The 18,539-nt window shown below is 40.5% G+C and overlaps 1 protein-coding gene and 1 long non-coding RNA gene across 2 annotated transcripts in view; one reads left to right on the plus strand and one right to left on the minus strand.

Annotated features, from left to right (window-relative positions):
* LOC116274099 overlaps positions 1-3,466 on the plus strand; it is an 89,654-nt gene extending 86,188 nt beyond the window's left edge. Inside the window, exon 3 of the long non-coding RNA XR_004182580.1 lies at positions 3,416-3,466. This is a non-coding gene — a long non-coding RNA (uncharacterized LOC116274099). The remainder of the gene's footprint in view (positions 1-3,415) is intronic.
* SLIT2 (slit guidance ligand 2) overlaps positions 783-18,539 on the minus strand; it is a 368,482-nt gene continuing 350,725 nt past the window's right edge. Inside the window, 5 exon segments of the mRNA XM_017959289.2 lie at positions 783-2,584; positions 3,756-3,973; positions 4,548-4,566; positions 4,569-4,835; positions 11,687-11,841. Coding sequence (XP_017814778.2) covers positions 2,343-2,584; positions 3,756-3,973; positions 4,548-4,566; positions 4,569-4,835; positions 11,687-11,841 — 901 coding nt within the window. The 3' untranslated portion in view covers positions 783-2,342.

Below are 18,539 nucleotides of genomic sequence, written 5' to 3' on the forward strand. Positions count from 1 at the left end.
ATTTCATAGAAAACCCTGAGCATAGTACCTGGCATATAAGTAGCACTCAAAACACAGTGGCTGTATGGATAATACATGTCTATAAACACAAATCTAAATCATGTCATCTTCACAGATGTTTCTTCATTTAATGAATGATGTAAACCCCTTGGAAAAAAGAAGCAATCAATGGGACTGAATAATTTAGAGTAGCTATATAGTTGTTTCTATAATTAAAATTTAGACATTTTAAACAAGAATGAATAAATGCTTAGATGTCTGTGTCTGTGAGAGAGACCGAGTGTGTGCGTATGTGCATGTGTGTATGCATGGTTGTTTTTTTTTGTTTGTGTGTTTATATGGAAACAAAGGCATCTTATTATGGTTGATGAGGATTATTCCTCCCAGACAATGTTGCTTCTCTGTCCTGGATAGTACACCTTGATGTTACCAACCCTGGCCTAAGAGTGGCTTTTATTGTTTTCTCCCTGGTTCTGTTGGGGAGGGAGAACCAAAGAAGAACAAGAACAAAAACATTTCATCTTAGTTAGACTTCATCTTACAATTTTTTTGAAAAAAAAAAAATGAATATCTTTTTTTCAGCAAATTGTATATTTTTATATCCATCTCTCTTATGTGGCCATTCCAGTATCAGTCCCCAGAAATAACAACATGTGAATCTCACACCAATTTTTGGCAACAAAAAGGCATAGGTTTTCTTCCTTATTCTTTCTGTATCATTTTGATTAATAAATTCTCAAGGAGTGGCCTATTGTGCAATTTCTAAGAAAACCACCAAGCTGTTAATGAAGTAAATATCTGTTTAATTTACAGACATCAGCAGTGTAACTGATATTCGTCTGGAGAAAGACAAAGCACACTGAATTATACATGTACATCTAATTTTCTTTGTAAAAAAAAGAAGTTTTCAGGAAGAAACATCTGCATCTTTACAGGGCACCCTGGGATTTTAATGAGGGAAGAGCACAGTCCACTATAAATCATTATCAATTCTACATGGTAATTTAGCAGCAAACATGTTAACATGGGAACATTAAGATAATAAAGGAGTTTTATTGTTTGGGGGGGAAAAAAAAATCACAGTTCTTGACATGACAGTCTTTTTATCCCCACCCCACCCCCAGAAAAGGGCAAAAAAGGTCAAGGACATGTTAATTTGCAAAAGGTCTACTTTCTAGTGTTGATTGCTACACACCATTTCTTTTCTGTGAGGACATGTTGCAGAGGGGCCACTTCTTTCTGTACAATGACCATCTCACATACAGATTTGTGTTTTCCTCTCTTGGACTTTGCATACTCTCTGCAGGTGTCCTGAATGAGGCCAGTAGGTCAGTGACATCAGTGAGCAGATGTCAAGGTCAACAAACAGACCAACACATATTTATCCCAAGATAAAACCCTATGTTAGTACTATTGCCAAAAAAAAAAAAAAAAAAATCCTGATTTTTTTAAGTTTGAAAAATGTACAAAAATATCAGGATAATTATAAATTAATATATATTAAAGCATCAAGGAACAGTAAAAGGATGGCCTAAAATGTTAAGTACAATGTACTTTGATACAATAAATATTTCTCATGGAAACTGAATACTGTATAGGGCTGTTTAGAACTCATAGAAACAAAAAAATCATATTATTACTAATTTATTTATCAATAATCTATTGGTTCTTTATCATCTCCTTTATCATTTATATTACAAAAAATTAATACTGGAAAATGGTAAAGACTTTTGTGTGCTGCTTCTGCTGACATGCTGACATTTAAAAGGAAGATAAAATTTATTTTATCACTTTCATTTCCTCTTGTGAATGGAACCCAGATCCTCAGGACACTTTATATTTTGCACGAAATATTTCTCATCCATTTGTTCTATCTGTGAATTCTGGAGTTCCATTCTCTTGCCTTGCATCCTCATTCACACGCATGTGCTTGGTATGTCCTAGTGAACTTAGTTGATGTGAAGGAGGGTACGCAGGTTTTATGCTCTGGGCAATTTCACAGCAGTGCACAGTAGCTCCTCTGCCCCTCGTGCATGTGCTTCTGCTTGTCTTCAGCATGTTACAAAGATGGACCCGAGTTGCAATGGTTCCCATCGCTGTTCTAATGCCTCCAGGTATATCTTTCTTCATACTTCTCCAGCATAGGGGAAGCTTTAGTTCAAGCATTTCTTTTTTTTTTTTTTTTCCAAATGCAGAAAAAAAGTCTTTATTCTCATAATAAAAATAAGTCTGTTCTGTATTTTACAATATATTTCAAATATTTCCACTATGAAGCATTAATTAGTCCAACATGGTCAAGAAGTATACAACCTTTTCCAGAGACAGAGCTGCCGGGAGCGTGCTTAGGACGCACACCTCGTACAGCCGCACTTCACCACCTTCTCAACCTCATCCACAAAGGAGGACCCGTCAGTGCATTCGAAAGAATATTTCCGCCGCTTGCTTCTCAGAGGTCCACAGCACTGCCCTCCTGCACACCCACCTCTGCACTCTAATCGGGACACCTTCTTGGCTGTCTGGCAAGCAGCATAGCCCTGCTGCTTTTGGTAATAATCTCTTATCCGTTCCCCTCGACAAGAGATTTCTGGAAAAGAACAAAAAGCACAAGCATTTGAAGAACAGTCACTGTAAGTCACGCAGAGTGACTGTGAATCCACAACTTAATTCAGAAGCCTTTGCTTCCCCTTTGTAACCTGCTTTACATATTATTAGCTGGTGGCACGGCTTCCTATTCTTTGAAAAATACTTCTTTTTTGTCTTTATTTTCAGCCAAGTGAAAGCTATATATGTAGAGTATAAATACAATGCTATTGCAGTGACAAGAAAATTGGATTCCTAAATCTTTTCTTTCATTGCAAAAAAGGAAAAAAAAAATACACATTTTCTGTTTTTACACTACTAACAGCTGGTTTTGTTTACCACAGGGAGCAGTTTCAGAGAGTATGCGATTTTATTTATTAGACCTGGAGTTTAATATTATCCAATCTGTTACTTAATACAAGTAACATTCCACTAACTTCATAAATTACCCCAGTATGAAGTACGTAGTTCGAAAAAGAGACATCTGCTAAAAGCTTCCACGGGCACGTTCTTCTTGTCTCGTCCCTCTGACACACAAAACAAAATCCGTGCCAGCTGGAGACCAGGCGAGCTCTGATCACGCAGACAAAGGAGGAGGAGGAAGGTGAACTAAGAAGTCAGCCTGTTTCCGTTCCTCTCACCCACATGATTTGCTGTGATAAATCAGTCGATTCTAAGGTCAAAGGTCATTTTGTACTAAAACTAGAGCAGAATTAGGAGGACCATCTTCTGTGTGCCAGAAGATTAATAATATATATGGATGAGAACAGTCGGTAAAGGTAAGACAGGAGTAAAGTAAATGTGCTTCAGGTAAAAAGGAGTATTTCTTTTACAGCAAATCAACTTGTGAGAAGCATCTGAAGGCTGCGTACAATCTTGTGGTGGAGGTTTAAGGCCATTTCACATCTGGTGCCTTCATAATACTTGAAAATAAATCAATAGCAGCAACTGCAAGTAGTGCGAAGACCTGGTATTCTCTCCTATCACTCCTATCTCTCCTATCACTCCTATCTCTCCTATCACTCCTATCTCTCCTATCACTCTTCTCTCTCCTATCACTCCCCTCTCTGTTGCTCCTGTTTTTTTTTTTTTTTCACCTTTTCTCTCTCTCTTTTCAAAGACGTGGTACCCCTCTTGCTTTGCCATGAGCGAGGTACCCGGTGGGGCTGGCTTACCTCGATCGCAGCTGTCCCCCGTGTATCCGCTGCTGCATTCACAGTAGGGCTGCCCCAGGCCTGAAAGCCTGCACTTCCCATGCTTGCACTTGATCGCCTGGCACGGGTTAAACAGATCCTCCTCTTCGTCACAGAGGACGCCTCCATGGCCCTCCAAACACTTACAGCTGTAGGAGAATGCATTGATGGGCAAGCAGCAGCAGGTGCCATGTACGCATCTACAGGGAGGAGGAACACAGGAGTGGGAATGCATTCAGCAGAGGAGGTTAGAATGAACGGAGGTGATGTAAGAATGGAGGATGAGGCGGTCTGCAGTGGCTGAAGCCTGTAATCCCAGCACTGGGAGGCCGAGGCGGGGCGAGATCCGCGAGGTCAGGGAGTTCGGACATCCTGGCTAACACGGTGAAACCAGTCTCTACTAAAAAAAAATCACGAAAAAGCAGGAGGCCCGAGGGTGTGAGGCGCCTGTAGTCCCAGCTACTCGGGAGGCTGAGGCAGGAGGAGAATAGGCTGTTAAAAACCCGGGAGGCTGAGGAGCTTGCAGTGAGCGAGATCCAGGCACTGCACTCCAGCAGCCCTGGAGCGACACCTAGCAGAGACTCTGTCTCAAAATAGGATGAGATTGAGAAAATATGAGGGACAGAGTGCTAATGCCTAATGAACCTTCCCTCCCCTCCCTCCTCCCCCTCCCTCCTCTCCCCTCCCCTCCCCTCCTCCTTTCCTTCCTTCCTTCCTTGGGTTTGACTTTGGGCTTTCGGTGCTCGCTCAATTACCAAAGCAGCAGGAACTTACTTATTTCCAAGGCAAGGTCATTGGTCCGTTGGTCACAGAGGGGCCCCATCCATCCTTCCTGGCACTCGCAGGTGAAGCCTGCCTGGCTGCTGGGCTGGCATGTGCCATGGGCACACACCTTCTTGTGGCATGGCTCACAGCCAGGCAAAATGCCTGTTTGCATCGCCACCTTCTGGAAGTCCTGCAGCTCACTGTTGATGTAAAGGTTCCGGATGCAGCCGTGGAAGCTGGTTCCGTTCTGCCCAGGGGCCTGGCGCAGAGATGCCACGTTGCTCTTCCCTGGCATGCCTGGGGAGGAACACCGGGTCAGAGGTCAGGCTCTCTGGGGATTTCTCAGCCATTTGCTACCCAGAAATACTGATGCTTAGGACCTCACTGCCAACCTATTACGGCAGGATATTTGGACAGGGTGGTAGGGAAGTGAAGTGGAGAAGACATGTGTGTTTTTGTTTTGTTCTGTATTGGAAGACGCTCCAGGGAATTCTAATCCACAACTAGAATAAAATACCTAGTTCACTGGTGGTTAATCTTTAGCTTTTAAAATTTGCTTCAAAGAAAACTTTATACGTACACAAATGTATAAAACCTAGAGGCAGAGCTAATGTCCTTAAAGGCAAGATTGGGGGAAGGGAATGCTCCCTCTCCGTTTGTCCTCCACCCCCCACCTCCAGGCACACACTCCTGGAAGTCTGGAGCTCCATAAAGCTCAGTTTATAGTGCTCTAATTCTACCCCTTATCTTAAAGACAAGAGGCTAGGGCTCAGAAAGCCCTGGCGACATGCTCAAGGTGACCCAGCGAGTTCAGGTTAGAGTTAGGCTGATGAGAAGAACCTCCTCTATCTCTGGAATCAGGGGTAGGTCCACCAGGTCTCAGGGGCTGAGAACTGGGGTTCACAGTGACCATTCACCCCAGCCCTGCCACATTCTAAGTTGGCAACGAATCCAGCTCACTCCTGGCAGCGCCCCTGAGCTTGGTCAACGATGTCAATGCCATAAACTCACTCCTGATTCTTTTCAGGACAGCACCTCATTCACATCATTTTTTCTTTCTTGCTAATTGAGAGTGAAGACTTCATAGTCCAAGAAATCAGAAATAAAAAAGAAATCCCTTCAAAAACAGAGTATTTGCAATCTTTGTATATATACATTCCACTAGCGACAGTCATCTGGTAACACTCATTTTGGCAAAACGGAAGAGTCTTTCCATGGCCTAAGCCAGACCCTTAGTCCCTGGAAGGCATCCTGCAGGAGGCACCCATCCAGGGAAGCGGGGAGGGTGCTGGAGGCTTTCAGAGTGCTGGCGACACCACTACCACCTCCCCACAACCCCCCAGTTATGCTTTAGCTGTGCCTAAACTCTGGACTACTGGTTAGAAGTTCTAGGCTGAGGAAGACCCAGTTTCTCACTCTTTAGGGGGTTTGTTGGTTATAAAGACCAAGAACTGTAGCACACTGTGAGTCCGAACTTATGCCACCTTCTCCTTTCCCATTCATAGGAAATGACTCATCCATTGGTATTCAAAGCAGCCACCAAAGTCAGAGAGCTAGCTGTATGAAACCACTAGGGTAGAGGGTAAGGATTTCTGGTTCTGTGTGCACTTGCAGCAGTTGTTTCTTCTCTCTGGGGCTTAGCATTGTCATCTATATACCATGAGCATATGGACCAGAGAAGCTGTCCTAAGTTTGTCATACGTAAGAACCAACAGCAGTGCATGCTCAAAGGCAGTTTTGCAGGCTCCACTCTCTCCCCCTTCTGAGGTTCTGACGCTGTTGGAACAGGAGAGGTGCAGAAATCTAAATATCTACATGCAGCTCAGGTGATTCAGGTAGTCCATGGTTACACTCTGACAGGTACTGAATGAAGTCTCTTGGCTGTGAAGTTCTGTGAGTACAGGTGTCTAGTCATGTCCCTCTTGCTGTGGGTTGCTTTCTAGAGCAGGGCCAAAAGGATGAGACTTACCATTTCCAGGAGAGGACTGGTGACAGAAAATTCCTTGCCCTGGGGTCAGTTTTTCTAATTTAACCACATCCATCCATCATAAGGACTTTAATGACCACACATTTATGGTCCTTTATTCAGTGGTTAAAAATGAACTGCTTCCAAAACTATTTTTAATAGCTCATTTTGATATAGGCCCAACACGCATATGTGCATGTCAAGAATAAATACAGATTGGCAAAGTTCCACAGCACAGAGAAACAATTAGTAAATCTGTTCCTTTTTGTTCCAAAGTTAACAATTAGAAAAAGCCCAGCTTTGACTAAAGTAATCTGTAAATGAAAATGTTTAGACATCATACATATATTTGACTTTCAATAGGCTATCATAAAATCAAGAATTATTCTGAGTCAATCTTTTCACATCCTAGCTAGGAAACTAGGTCTTCATTGACAAACAGAAGTAGATCCATGAATTTTTTTTTTTTTTTGAGATGGAGTTTCACTCTTGTTGCCCAGGCTGGAGTGCAATGACACGATCTCGGCTCACTGCAACCCTTGCCTCCCGGGTTCAAGTGATTCTCCTGCCTCAGTCTCCCGAGACGCTGGGATTACAGGCATGCGCCACCATGCCCAGCTAATTTTATAATTTTAGTAGAGATGGGGTTTCTCCATATTGGTCAGGCTGGTCTCAAACTCCCGACCTCAGGTGATCCACCCCCCTCGGCCTCCCAAAGTGGTGGGATTACAGGCATGAACCACCACGCCCAGCCAGATCCATGAATTTTTTTAAGCCTTTCCTCTATGCCATGGACCTAGTTGGAAGTCATTCAATCAGTCAATCAACCAACAGATAACTCAGCAAACAGCTTTTAGCCTTATTTCTACAGGCCTCAAAATGGCAATAAAGAGACCAAGTATCAAGCCTAGGTCCTCTGTCCCGTGGCAGCACAAGGAGGGCATATGTCGCATATACATGGATTTCCATGCATGGGGCTTATTTCTTGATTTTTTTCCCCATTAGGTAATAAGGGTTCAGCTGGACTATAGACAAAAAAAAAAAAAAAAAAACATGAAAATGAAATTATTTTGTGTTGGCCGAGTGCAGTGGCTCATTCATGTAATCCCAGCACTCTGGGAGGCCGAGGTGGGTGGATCACATGATGTCAGGAGTTTTGAGACCAGCCTGCCCAACATGATGAAACCCTGTCTCTACTCAAAATATTTAAAAAATTAGCTAGGTGTGGTGGCAGGCGCCTGTAATCCCACCTACTTGGGAGGCTGAGGCAGGAGAATCACTTGAACTCAGGAGGTGGAGGCTGCAGTGAGCCAAAATTGAGCCATTGCACTCTAGACTGGGCAACAAGAGCGAAACTCCGCCTCAGAAAAAAAAAAAAAAAAATTGTGTCAAGTAAAGCACATATCCTGGGTAGTTGATAACCCAAGGGTAGATGAAGTTGCCTCTCCATATACTCACCAAGGGGCTGCCTCTCCCCAGATGCTGAGGCAACACCTTCAGGCAGTCTTCCTTGGGTAGCACCCCTGGTTTTTTTTTTTTTTTTTTTTTTTTAATTTTTATCTTAAGTTCAGGGGTATATGAGGGTTACACTCCCACCAACAGTGTATATGTGTTACCATATAACAAACTGGGTAAACCCACGTCACGAGGGGTTTGTTGTACAGACTATTTCAGCACCCAGGAATTAAGCTTAATGTCCATTAGTGATTTTTCCTGATCCTCTCCCTCCTCCCACCCCTCCGCCCTCTGATAGGCCCCAGTGTGTGTTGCTCCCCTCTCTGTGTCCATGTGTTCTCATCATTTGGCTCCCACTTACAGGTGAGAACATGCGGTATGTGTTTTTCTGTTCCTGTGTTAGTCTGTTATCGATCATGGCCTCCAGCTCCATCCATGTTCCTGCCAAGGGCATCAGCTCAATTCTTTTTTGTGGCTGAATGGTATTTCATGGTGTATATATACCACATTTTCTTTATCCAGTCTAGAATTGATGGGCATTTAGGTTGATTCTATGTCTTTACCATTGTGAACAGTGCTGCAATGAATATATGCATGCCTGTGTCTTTATGATAGAATGATCGAGATTCCTTTGGCTATATGCTCAGTCATGGGATTGCTGGGTTGAATGGTAGCTCTATTTTTAGGCCTTTGAGGAATCGCCACACTGTTTTCCACAATGGCTGAATTAATTTACATTTCCACCAACAGTGGTATAAGTGTTCCTTTTTCTCCACAACCTTGCCAGCAGTTGTTATTTTTTGACTTTTTAATAATAGCCATTCTCACTGGTGTGAGACGGTATCTCATTGTAGTCACTATATATATATATGTGTGTATATATATGTGTATATATATATGTGTATATATATGTGTGTATATATATGTGTGTATATATATGTGTATATATATGTGTGTATATATATGTGTATATATATATGTGTATATATATGTGTGTGTATATATATGTGTATATATGTATGTGTATTTTTTGAGATGGAGTCTCCCATTGTAGCCCAGGCTGGAGTGCGGTGGCACAATCTCAGCTTACTGCAAGCTCCACCTACCAGGTTCATGTCATTCTCCTGCCTCAGCCTCCCAAGTAGCTGGGACTACAGGTGCCTGCCACCACGCCTGGCTAATTTTTTGTATTTTTAGTAGAGACGAGGTTTCGCCGTATTAACCAGGATGGTCTCGATCTCCTGACCTCGTGATCCGCCCGCCTCGGCCCCAAAGTGCTGGGATTACGGGTGTGAGCCACCACGCCCGGCTGTAGTCACCACTTTGAAAGGGAACCTAGTTACCTTGCTCTCCTTTTCTCCCTCTGGTTCTCATGCCTTTGCCATACAGCATTCAAGGCTGTGGTGTTACAGGTTCCTTGTGCTTTGAAAATCTGAGTCACCCTTGAGACCGCACTCTAAGCGGGGAGAAAGTGGGCCCATGGTGATCTCTGGCAGTGGGACTGGGATGAAAGTGGTTTCCTTGAGGCCTGGGTGCACAGAGGTGCTGTTTGAATTCTTCCAGACCCTCGACCTTCAGAAGGATAAATACTTTTCATTCTGGAATTTAAAACTTTTTTTTCTTCTTTTTTTTTTTTTTTTTCTGGGCTGGGGACTGGGGGAAGAGGAATGTTCTGACTTAAACAGTCTCATCCTGTATTTTCTTTTTTATCTTGAGATAGTGTCTGACTCTGTTTCCCAGGCTGTACTGCAATGGTGCAGTCATGGCTCACTGCAGTCTCAGCCTCCCGGGCTCACGTGATCCTCCCTCCTCAGCCTCCCAAAGTGCTGAGATTATGGGTGTGAGCCACCATGTCCAGCCCCCTTTATTTTTAAAATTTGTTTTGTACTCTATTTTAAAGGGGCTTTGAAAGGTTTAATGAAGTGGATTCTAATGAAACCATAATAAAATCAAGTGAATGAAAAGTCCATAAATAAACAACAAAAGGCCACAACACTTAGATATGCTCCCTTTCTGCTTTATGTTAAGAAGTGAATGGCAATGCAGGTGGCTCTGGAGTCAGGCGGACCTGGACTTAAATGAGGTGTCTACTACATAATAGCTTTGTGAACCTGGCCAAGTTATATAAAATCCTTGAGATTGCTCTTCAGGGAATACAAAACAGAGAAAATCATATCTACTTCCTAAGGTCTCTGCAGATTAAGGCTATAAAACGAGCACTGTGCTGGGCACATAGCATGGACTCAATAAATATAATTTATTTTGTCTCAAATCAAAGGTACACTTGTGACTTGGCTTCACCCACCTAAAAGCAACCCTGTTAACTGGAATGCTGGCAAGAATGGACGACTTGCTTTGTAATGAGAGTCTCCGCTGTGAAGCAATTAGACCAGTCAACTCGCTGAGTAGACTCACTATGCAATACTTTATTGATAATACATCATAGTTACTTGAAGATGCCTCTGCATTCCTGACTTTTTAGGGAGTAGAATGGACTTTGCTTCTTCAACTTTGTATCCTTTATGTATCCATTTACTTAGTTCCTAGTATGTGGTTAAGTACTCAATAAATATTTACAGAATTGAACCAAAGACTTCGAACTGTTTCTAAAACAATCCAACTCTGTCAAAGTGTTAAGATTGTCTACTACTGAAATTATTAAAACAGAAATGCCCTAGACTTAGAGGCACTAAAAAGAAGGCTCTGAGTGGTTGAGATAATGGTGTAGCACAGGTTATTATTTTTCAGAAAATGATGTGAAACTCATGAAAATATCTGTTCAAAGCTTTTACTTATTCATCTGTAAGTTAGTTTTATCAGTCAATTCAAATAAATTCAACGTAATTTAATCCAATGCTTCTCAATTCAGCATTAACTGCTTTCTTGCTCCTTTACCAGAATTTTGAACTTCTATGCCTCCAGTTTATTTTAGCAATAGAGGCAAGATTGGGACCTCCCTCCTCTGCAGGTCCTCTCCGATGGGCTCCTACAGAACTTTGCTGATATTTCTGTCCCTCATTTATTCACTGATCTGCCTTCTTTACACTTAAAAATAAAGCCCAGGGTCTTCACTCTATGATTTCAAGTCCTAACCTACCTTTCCAACCCTCTCTCTTGTTCATTCACCTTAAGGTCTTGGTGGAACAGAACTATTTCTTGTTATTCCAATACAATTTGTACATTTAATTTGTTCATTCATTCATTCAGTCACTGGATTACAGTGATACTTATCCTATCATCTACACGAATTAGCAACTAGAAGCTCCAGCACAGCAACATTTGACAGAGCCGATAGGGTCTGCCTCCTTAAGGGAGCTGGGGTGGGCTTATCTACTCCCCAGTTTGCATTGAGCTTGTTTTATCATTTTCTTGATTGTATGATTTAACCTGTAACCAACTTGCCTTTTCCATAGACCAGATCAAATATAAGATTACATTATATAATGTATAAATCACCCAGCATGTGATTAATTCGAAAGAAATATTAATTAATGTCCTTCTCTACCCAGATGACACATTTACTTAGAACCAGAGATGGGATTATAAAATGATCCCTGAATACCCACCTAGAGATCTTTCTGTTCTGTCTTTGCCATCCATCTTTCAAGGATTGATCACTATTGGTCAATGACAAATACTGATGCACTAGGCATTAATAAACTTCAGAATTCATCCAAGATGAGAATCACAGGGTTTGAGGACCAACTGAACTTGGAAAACAGCTTACCTCCTACGTAGAGTGGAGAGTCAAAATTCAGAGTGGACTGCTTTGACAAGTTGGTGATGATTTTGGGGCTCCCACCATCCACGGACAAAGAGAGACTCTGATCCAGGGCGAGTAGTTCCACAATGTGGAAATTTCCATCATTGATTGTCTCCACACTACAACGGAAACAAAAAATTGGCTGATTCTTCCCTTTTCTTTTACAGCAAGGCAGTTAAAATACAAACTTTAATAAGCACTCCTTGAGAAAAGAGACGGCAATCTGACACTACTGAAGATAAAGACCAGTAGTTGAATTTTTTTCAAAAATAGGTATTTTCAAGGAGAGTGATTGATTTCAGCTTCTCAGGAACTGAATACAAAGTAAGTTTGTTCTTTTATGATGAGAAGTAGAAATAACTGCATTTCATCATCATCCAGCCACATTCTCTCAACATGTAGCAATTCCAAAGGATAATTTATACATTTGCTTTTAACTGCCATAAAAGTTCCATTTACCAAGATACTATTACTTCAAATTGTACTGAAAAGACAAGGAACCTAGGCCGGTGTTAAAAATACTCTAACACACTGACCTTAGGCAACTCCTGGCTTCTGCTCTTAAAAAAACTGTGTATTATGACTTATCAGAATCAAACATACACGCAAATGCAAGGAGAACCAACTTGGTGGGATCTCAGTACTTTTTGAAATTGGTTAATAATATCCTCTTACTTTCTGTACATTTTCATCAACTGATATTACTGTGAAGAAGATATCTATGCTCAGGGGAGACACGGGAATAACAGATTAAATAAAATGCTTAACATGGTGATATCTAGGAAATACTGCAATGACAATGGCTCTCTAGATTCTTTTCTACAATTTTCAAGGGCCAGGTCTAACAATTATTACTGTCACCTTCTAAAAACCTTGGAAGGGCTTATAGAAATTGATGAAGTGAATAAAGACAAAAAGATGAAGAAAGTTAAATGGAAAATGAGAATTAACAAATAAGATGAAGTTGAGTGCAATTAGTAAATATGTGTTACATGGTTTTTAAAGTGTAGTTGCATATCTAACGCTGGTGTGACAGCAGGCAAAAAAGCAAACCAGACCAATGAAACAGGACCAAAGAAGAAATAGGACCAATACACAGTGCGGTGTTAAGAACATTCTTACCTTTCGCTATATAGGAAAAATATGGCATAACGGAAGTTGGGATCAAAAAATTAATGGTGATGATTAAAGATCTAACATGCTGGGATACTGGAGAGACTGAAAAAGGCTCCAACATGGAAACATGGGAGCATGTGATAGATTATTACTAAATGTGAATACTTAATACTCTGTATGCAAGATGACTGATTAAACTTCTGGGCACTGATATTTAAATTTGTAAAATGGCAAAGTCTAGGGAATGATAGAAAAATGCATTAACATATTTCTGCATGGCTTTCACCACTGGAGTCTAATCATATTCCATTGTATGCTGACAGATAATAAAACGTTTTTTTGATTTGAGAACAAGAGAAATCGTTCTGCAGAAATGTGAAAACATTTGACATTTCTGTTTTAAGTGGTTAGAAGAGTTTAAGTGGTTAGAAGAGTCCACGTGTGCAGGAATCTTTGATAGCCTGTCTCAGATAACAACTTTATAAAATTAAATGTTAGATATGTCAATCAATATTTTTGCCTTTTACACTTTTAATTATCCTAACACTTAACATCTATACAATTGGCAGAGGAAAAAATAGACCAGAAAATTATTTTCTAAGTAAAGTTGCACACTATCCATTAGTGGTTTTAAATATGACTCTCTCCTAAGAGGGTATGCCAAGTAGCAACATCAGCTAATGGTTAAGCATATAGACTCTGTAGTCAGATAATCCTGGATTTGAATCCTGGTCCTGCATTTATGAAGTGTTTGATTTAGATAAGTTACTTTATTACTAATATATTTCAGTTTTCTCTTCAGTAAATGCTAATAAATATTTCTGCCTTCCATGGTTAATTTGAGGACTATGTAAAATGACTGAAAGATACCCAGCATAGCGAAAATGAATGTTAGATATTAGTATCACCATCACTATCATATCGGCCCCCCACCCAACCACGATCATCATGATACAAATAATTCAACCCTATTTCTGAATCTTCTTGATGAAAGAATTTAATTTAGCTTTATTTTAAATATTAATTGTAGGATAATGTTAAAGCCTGGCAGAAATGTAATAACTTCTTTGGGGGCATATCTTGTTCAAGTTACTAAAAGTTTTAAAGTAAAACATTAAAATAAAGACAGACATAGACAGAGTAGAAGCCAATTCCTTTTTACTTTGAGGTTACACACAACTTTCCAAGTAGTTTTATATGGCTGTCCTATCAACATCAACCTTGATAAATATTAATAATGAGGTCCCCATTTTCTCTTTAAAACTGCAAAGAAAAGATGCATATATTACCAAGGAATGGATTCTTGGTCACATATTGGTCTTAGACAGTCAGTTCAGGCATGTCATCATCAATGACGGTGTCTGATGCAGTACAATTGTGTGGTTTAAGTTAACACACTTTACAGTTTTAAACACCCGAATGCAGCTGGAACTTGGAGGTAGGTAGTTTCATCATCAACTCACTTTACTTATTGCTCTTTTATTCCCTCCTCTGTTCCTTTTTCTTCTTTTTTGAAGTTCATGTCTTAAACTCTTGCTAATTGTAAGCTAATTTAAAGTATTGGCCATGTATTATTTATATCTGAAAATATGTGGTAAGTAAATATAAGGGAGATATATTAGGAATAACATATATCAATTGTTTTTAGCAATACTCCTAGATGATATCTATAGATAATCATTACGCTTCAAGCATGTTTAAGACAAGACTTCTGAAAATTCATTTTATAAAACATAGTTGGAATTTTCAGTGGCAGTATCATCAAGGATAATGCTGAGAGATAAATCTTGCTCAGCTTGTCCTAGCTCTCATTAGACATGTCATCTTTGGTTAGTGTGACCTTAGGTGATTTTTCTTCCTTTTAAGAGAAGTGCAAATAATAAGAGCAAAGGATTATATATCACATACTAAGGGCCAGGTACTAAGAACTTTACAAGTATTACCTCACGTAAGCTTCACAACAAGAGGTGGGCACTTGGGACATCCAAGGTGACACATCTAGTTAGTGGCTAAACAGTTCTGAAGCCAGGTTGTCTGGCTCAAGTGTATGTGCTCCTAATTATTATGTACTACTTTTATAATCGAAAACCTGAGGAATACCTATTCCTAGACAAATGGCATGTGTTTTCACCACTAACAAGCTTTTAATATACAATTTCTGTCCCAAATAGCCTGGGAATAATAAAGTTCTACAGTAAATAACTTTGTATGATAGCAAAACTTGATTCATTTACTAAAAAACACTGAATTGTTAATAAAAGTAATAATTTCACAACGAGCCTTTGAAGAATGCATAGAAATTATATGGATTTAAAAACTGAGTTTGGATTTTATTTTCACAATTATGAGTGAGATTCAGACTGACTACACTTTTCTCTCCCTAAAAGCTTTAAATGTCTAATCTGATCACACCAGAACTTCACAGGACTTATCACTGAGATTAATTCCGTTTATATCTCCCTGGAATTAAATGAAGTCTCATCTTGACCTTTTAACAGGTAAGCATAGTGAAGTTCGTGATTTTAGATTCCTTCTTTTTTGAGACAGAGTCTCGCTCTGTCAGCCAGGCTGGAGTACGGTGACATAATGATGACTCACTGCAGCCTCAGCCTCCTGGACTCAAGTGATCCTGCTGCCTCAGCTTCCTAAGCAGCTAGGACCACAGCTGCATGCCACCATGCCCAGCTACTTTTTAAATTTTTCTGTAGAGACAGGGTCTTGCTGTGTTTCCCAGGCTGGCCTCAAGCGATCTTCCTGGCTTCGCCTCCCAAAGTGCTGAGATTATAGATGTAAACCACCACGACTGGCCAATTTGTTTTTTAAGATATATTTTACACATGGGACCTAAAGAGAATTTTTCAGAGTTAATAACATTCTAACTTGGTGTTTCATGCTGTCTTTTCTAGCATGAGATAAACTGGGGGATGTCCAGGAATCCTTTGTTTACACATTTGTTTAAAATTAAAGCAGTGGGCCAGGAGTGGTGGCTCACACCTGTAATCCTAGCACTTTGGGAGGCCAAGATGGGCAGATGGCTTGAGCTCAGGAGTTCGAGACCAGCCTGGGCAATATGGTGAAATCTTGTCTCTACTAAAATACAAACAAAATCAGCCAGGCATGGTGGTGGGCGCCTGTAATCCCAGCTGCACAGGAGGCTGAGGCACGAGGATTGCTTGAACCCCGGAGGCAGAGGTTGCAGTGAGCTGAGACAGTGCCACTGCAGTCCAGCCTGGGCAACAAAGTGAAACTCTGTCTCAAAAAATAAATAAAATAAAATAGAATAAAAGCAGTGATCAACACACTAGTTGCTACATAGTAAGACTGCCTGAGCTATAAAGCCATAATTCACTTTTCAGTCTGTAGCAGCTGTCTCCTACATACCCACATGCAACGCATGGCATCCTTCTGAGTTCTGATAAGTATTGATAAACTCTCTTTCACCACTCCCTAGGGAACAATATATTTTATGACTCACAAAAACTACAAGCAAACCACTTAACTTTGAGCCTTTCCACTGGGAATTTGAATTGCAGTTATTACTATTACTATGAGGTTTAGTTTTACTACGCTCACCTATTTCCTGAGATTTGTTTTCTTGAATTTATATACTGGAAGTGGATACATGAAAACAAAGCAGTCACCCCACTGTCTGTAGTCTGCTGCAGAAAAATAATTCAGAACTTTGGGGCCTAAAAGAGGGATTTTAAAATGTCTCTGATTTTCTTTCTCTACTTTGCTTACATACAATACATTTACAATGATAAACATAATGTATTTCTGTAGTTTAATAAACAGATTGTTTTTCCTTACGTGTGCTTCAACTTCTTGCCTTAAAATTTTAAAGTGTCTGAGCTGGGTGCAGTGGCTCACGCCTGTAATTCCAGCACTTTGGGAGGCCAAGGCCGGTGTATCATGAGGTCAGGAGTTCCAGTCCAGCCTGGCCAAGATGGTGAAACCCCGTCTCTAGTAAAAATACAAAAATTAGCTGGGCATCGTGGCATACGCCTGTAATCCCAGCTCCTCTGGAGGCTGAGACAGGAGAATTGCTTGAATCCGGGAGGTGGAGGTTGCAGTGAGCCGAGATTGTGCCACTGCTCTCTAGCCTAGGTGACAGAGCAAGATTCCATTTCAAAAAAAAAAAAAAATTAAAATTGAAGTATCTAGTGGCATATTCCACGCTTTGGAATAGGAACTGGAAACCAAACAAACTCAACTGGTCATCTCATTTTGGTATCTGTGGCCTGATGATACTTCACCTGTGAAGTGAGAGTGATACTAAAAAATATTCTTGCATATCTCTTTAGTCAAAAGGAATGGGAAGCCAAATGAGATTAAAGATATCTACGTAGGCGAGCAGTGAGCTCCGCCTGCTGATCCCAGCACTTTGAGGGAGGCTGAGGTGGGCGGATCCTGAGGTCAGGAGATGGAACCATCTGGCTAACATGGTGAAACTCTGTCTCCTACTAAAAATACAAAAAAATTAGCCGGTGGTGGTGGCGGGCTTTGTAGTCCCAGCTACTCGGGAGCTGAGGAGGAAAAGGAAATGGTGAAGACCGCCAGGAGAAGTGAGCTTGCAATGAGCGAGATAAGCGCCACTCAGCCTGGGTGACAGAGCTAGACTCTGTCTCAAAAAAAAAAAAAAGATATAAGAATTTTTCGAATTTTTCAAAAGAAAGCTTTAGAAAATAGTTTTTCAAGTAATATTTTAAATATTTAAATAAATAAAATTCTCTAAACTAGAAAGGCTTCTCTAAACTTGAACATACTGTGGAGTGAGATGTCAGGCTATAAAATTCCCACTTGGGTATTTATTCTTCTGTATCCGGATATCTGAGCAGGAAGAATATCCATGAGTCATCAGCACTACTCACTATTATGAGCCCACTCTGTGCCAAGCACGATGCCAGGTGCTTTACATTCATTCAATTCTCATAACCAAACATGAAAAGCAGATCTAATTGCATTTATTGAGATAACAAAAATGAAGCACAAAGAAACGAAGCAATTTGCCCAAGGTTATAAGCTAGTTAAACAGGGGGACTTTTACATACAGCATATCAAGAATGGCTGAATAAACATCTTGGAAACAAGAATACCATATAGATTCTGTCTACTGTCTGTCTCCCCAATGAGACTGAGCTTCTCAGACACAGAGATCATCTTTGTTGAGTTTCTTTTGTATTTTTGTTGAAATGTAAGCCCGTAAACTGCACAGCCCAGAGTGTATGTAGCCAACCAAATGTAACAGTAGGTAAGAGAAAGTCCCCTGAATTTGAGCAGGTTGCCTAAATATGAAAACTTGCACACCGGTAAGGTGGTTCGTCTGATTTTCTTATTTTTAAACAGTAGTTAGCTGGGTTTCCAAAGAAGCTGCCTGGTTTGGAAAATGACATTAATTTGAATCTAAAAGAAGCATATATTTTTCAAGAATAACTTTCATTTAAAAAAAGTTTGTTTTTCTAGATGAAAAGAAAGTCACTTTGAAAGACAGCACATTATTAGCCTACTTGAGAATAAAAATTTAATACTCCAGCCCTGTCTGAGGACCTACTGCTTAAATTTAGGCTGCTATTCCTTTTTCCATTTATTCATGGCACTATTACTGACATGGTTTGGCTGTGTCCCCACCCAAATCTCATCTTGAATTGTAGTTCCCATAATTCCCCATGTTGTGGGAGGGACCGAGTGGGATATAAGTGAA

Source organism: Papio anubis, chromosome 3 (genome assembly GCF_008728515.1).
Source record: "Papio anubis isolate 15944 chromosome 3, Panubis1.0, whole genome shotgun sequence".
Lineage (NCBI taxonomy): Eukaryota > Metazoa > Chordata > Mammalia > Primates > Cercopithecidae > Papio > Papio anubis.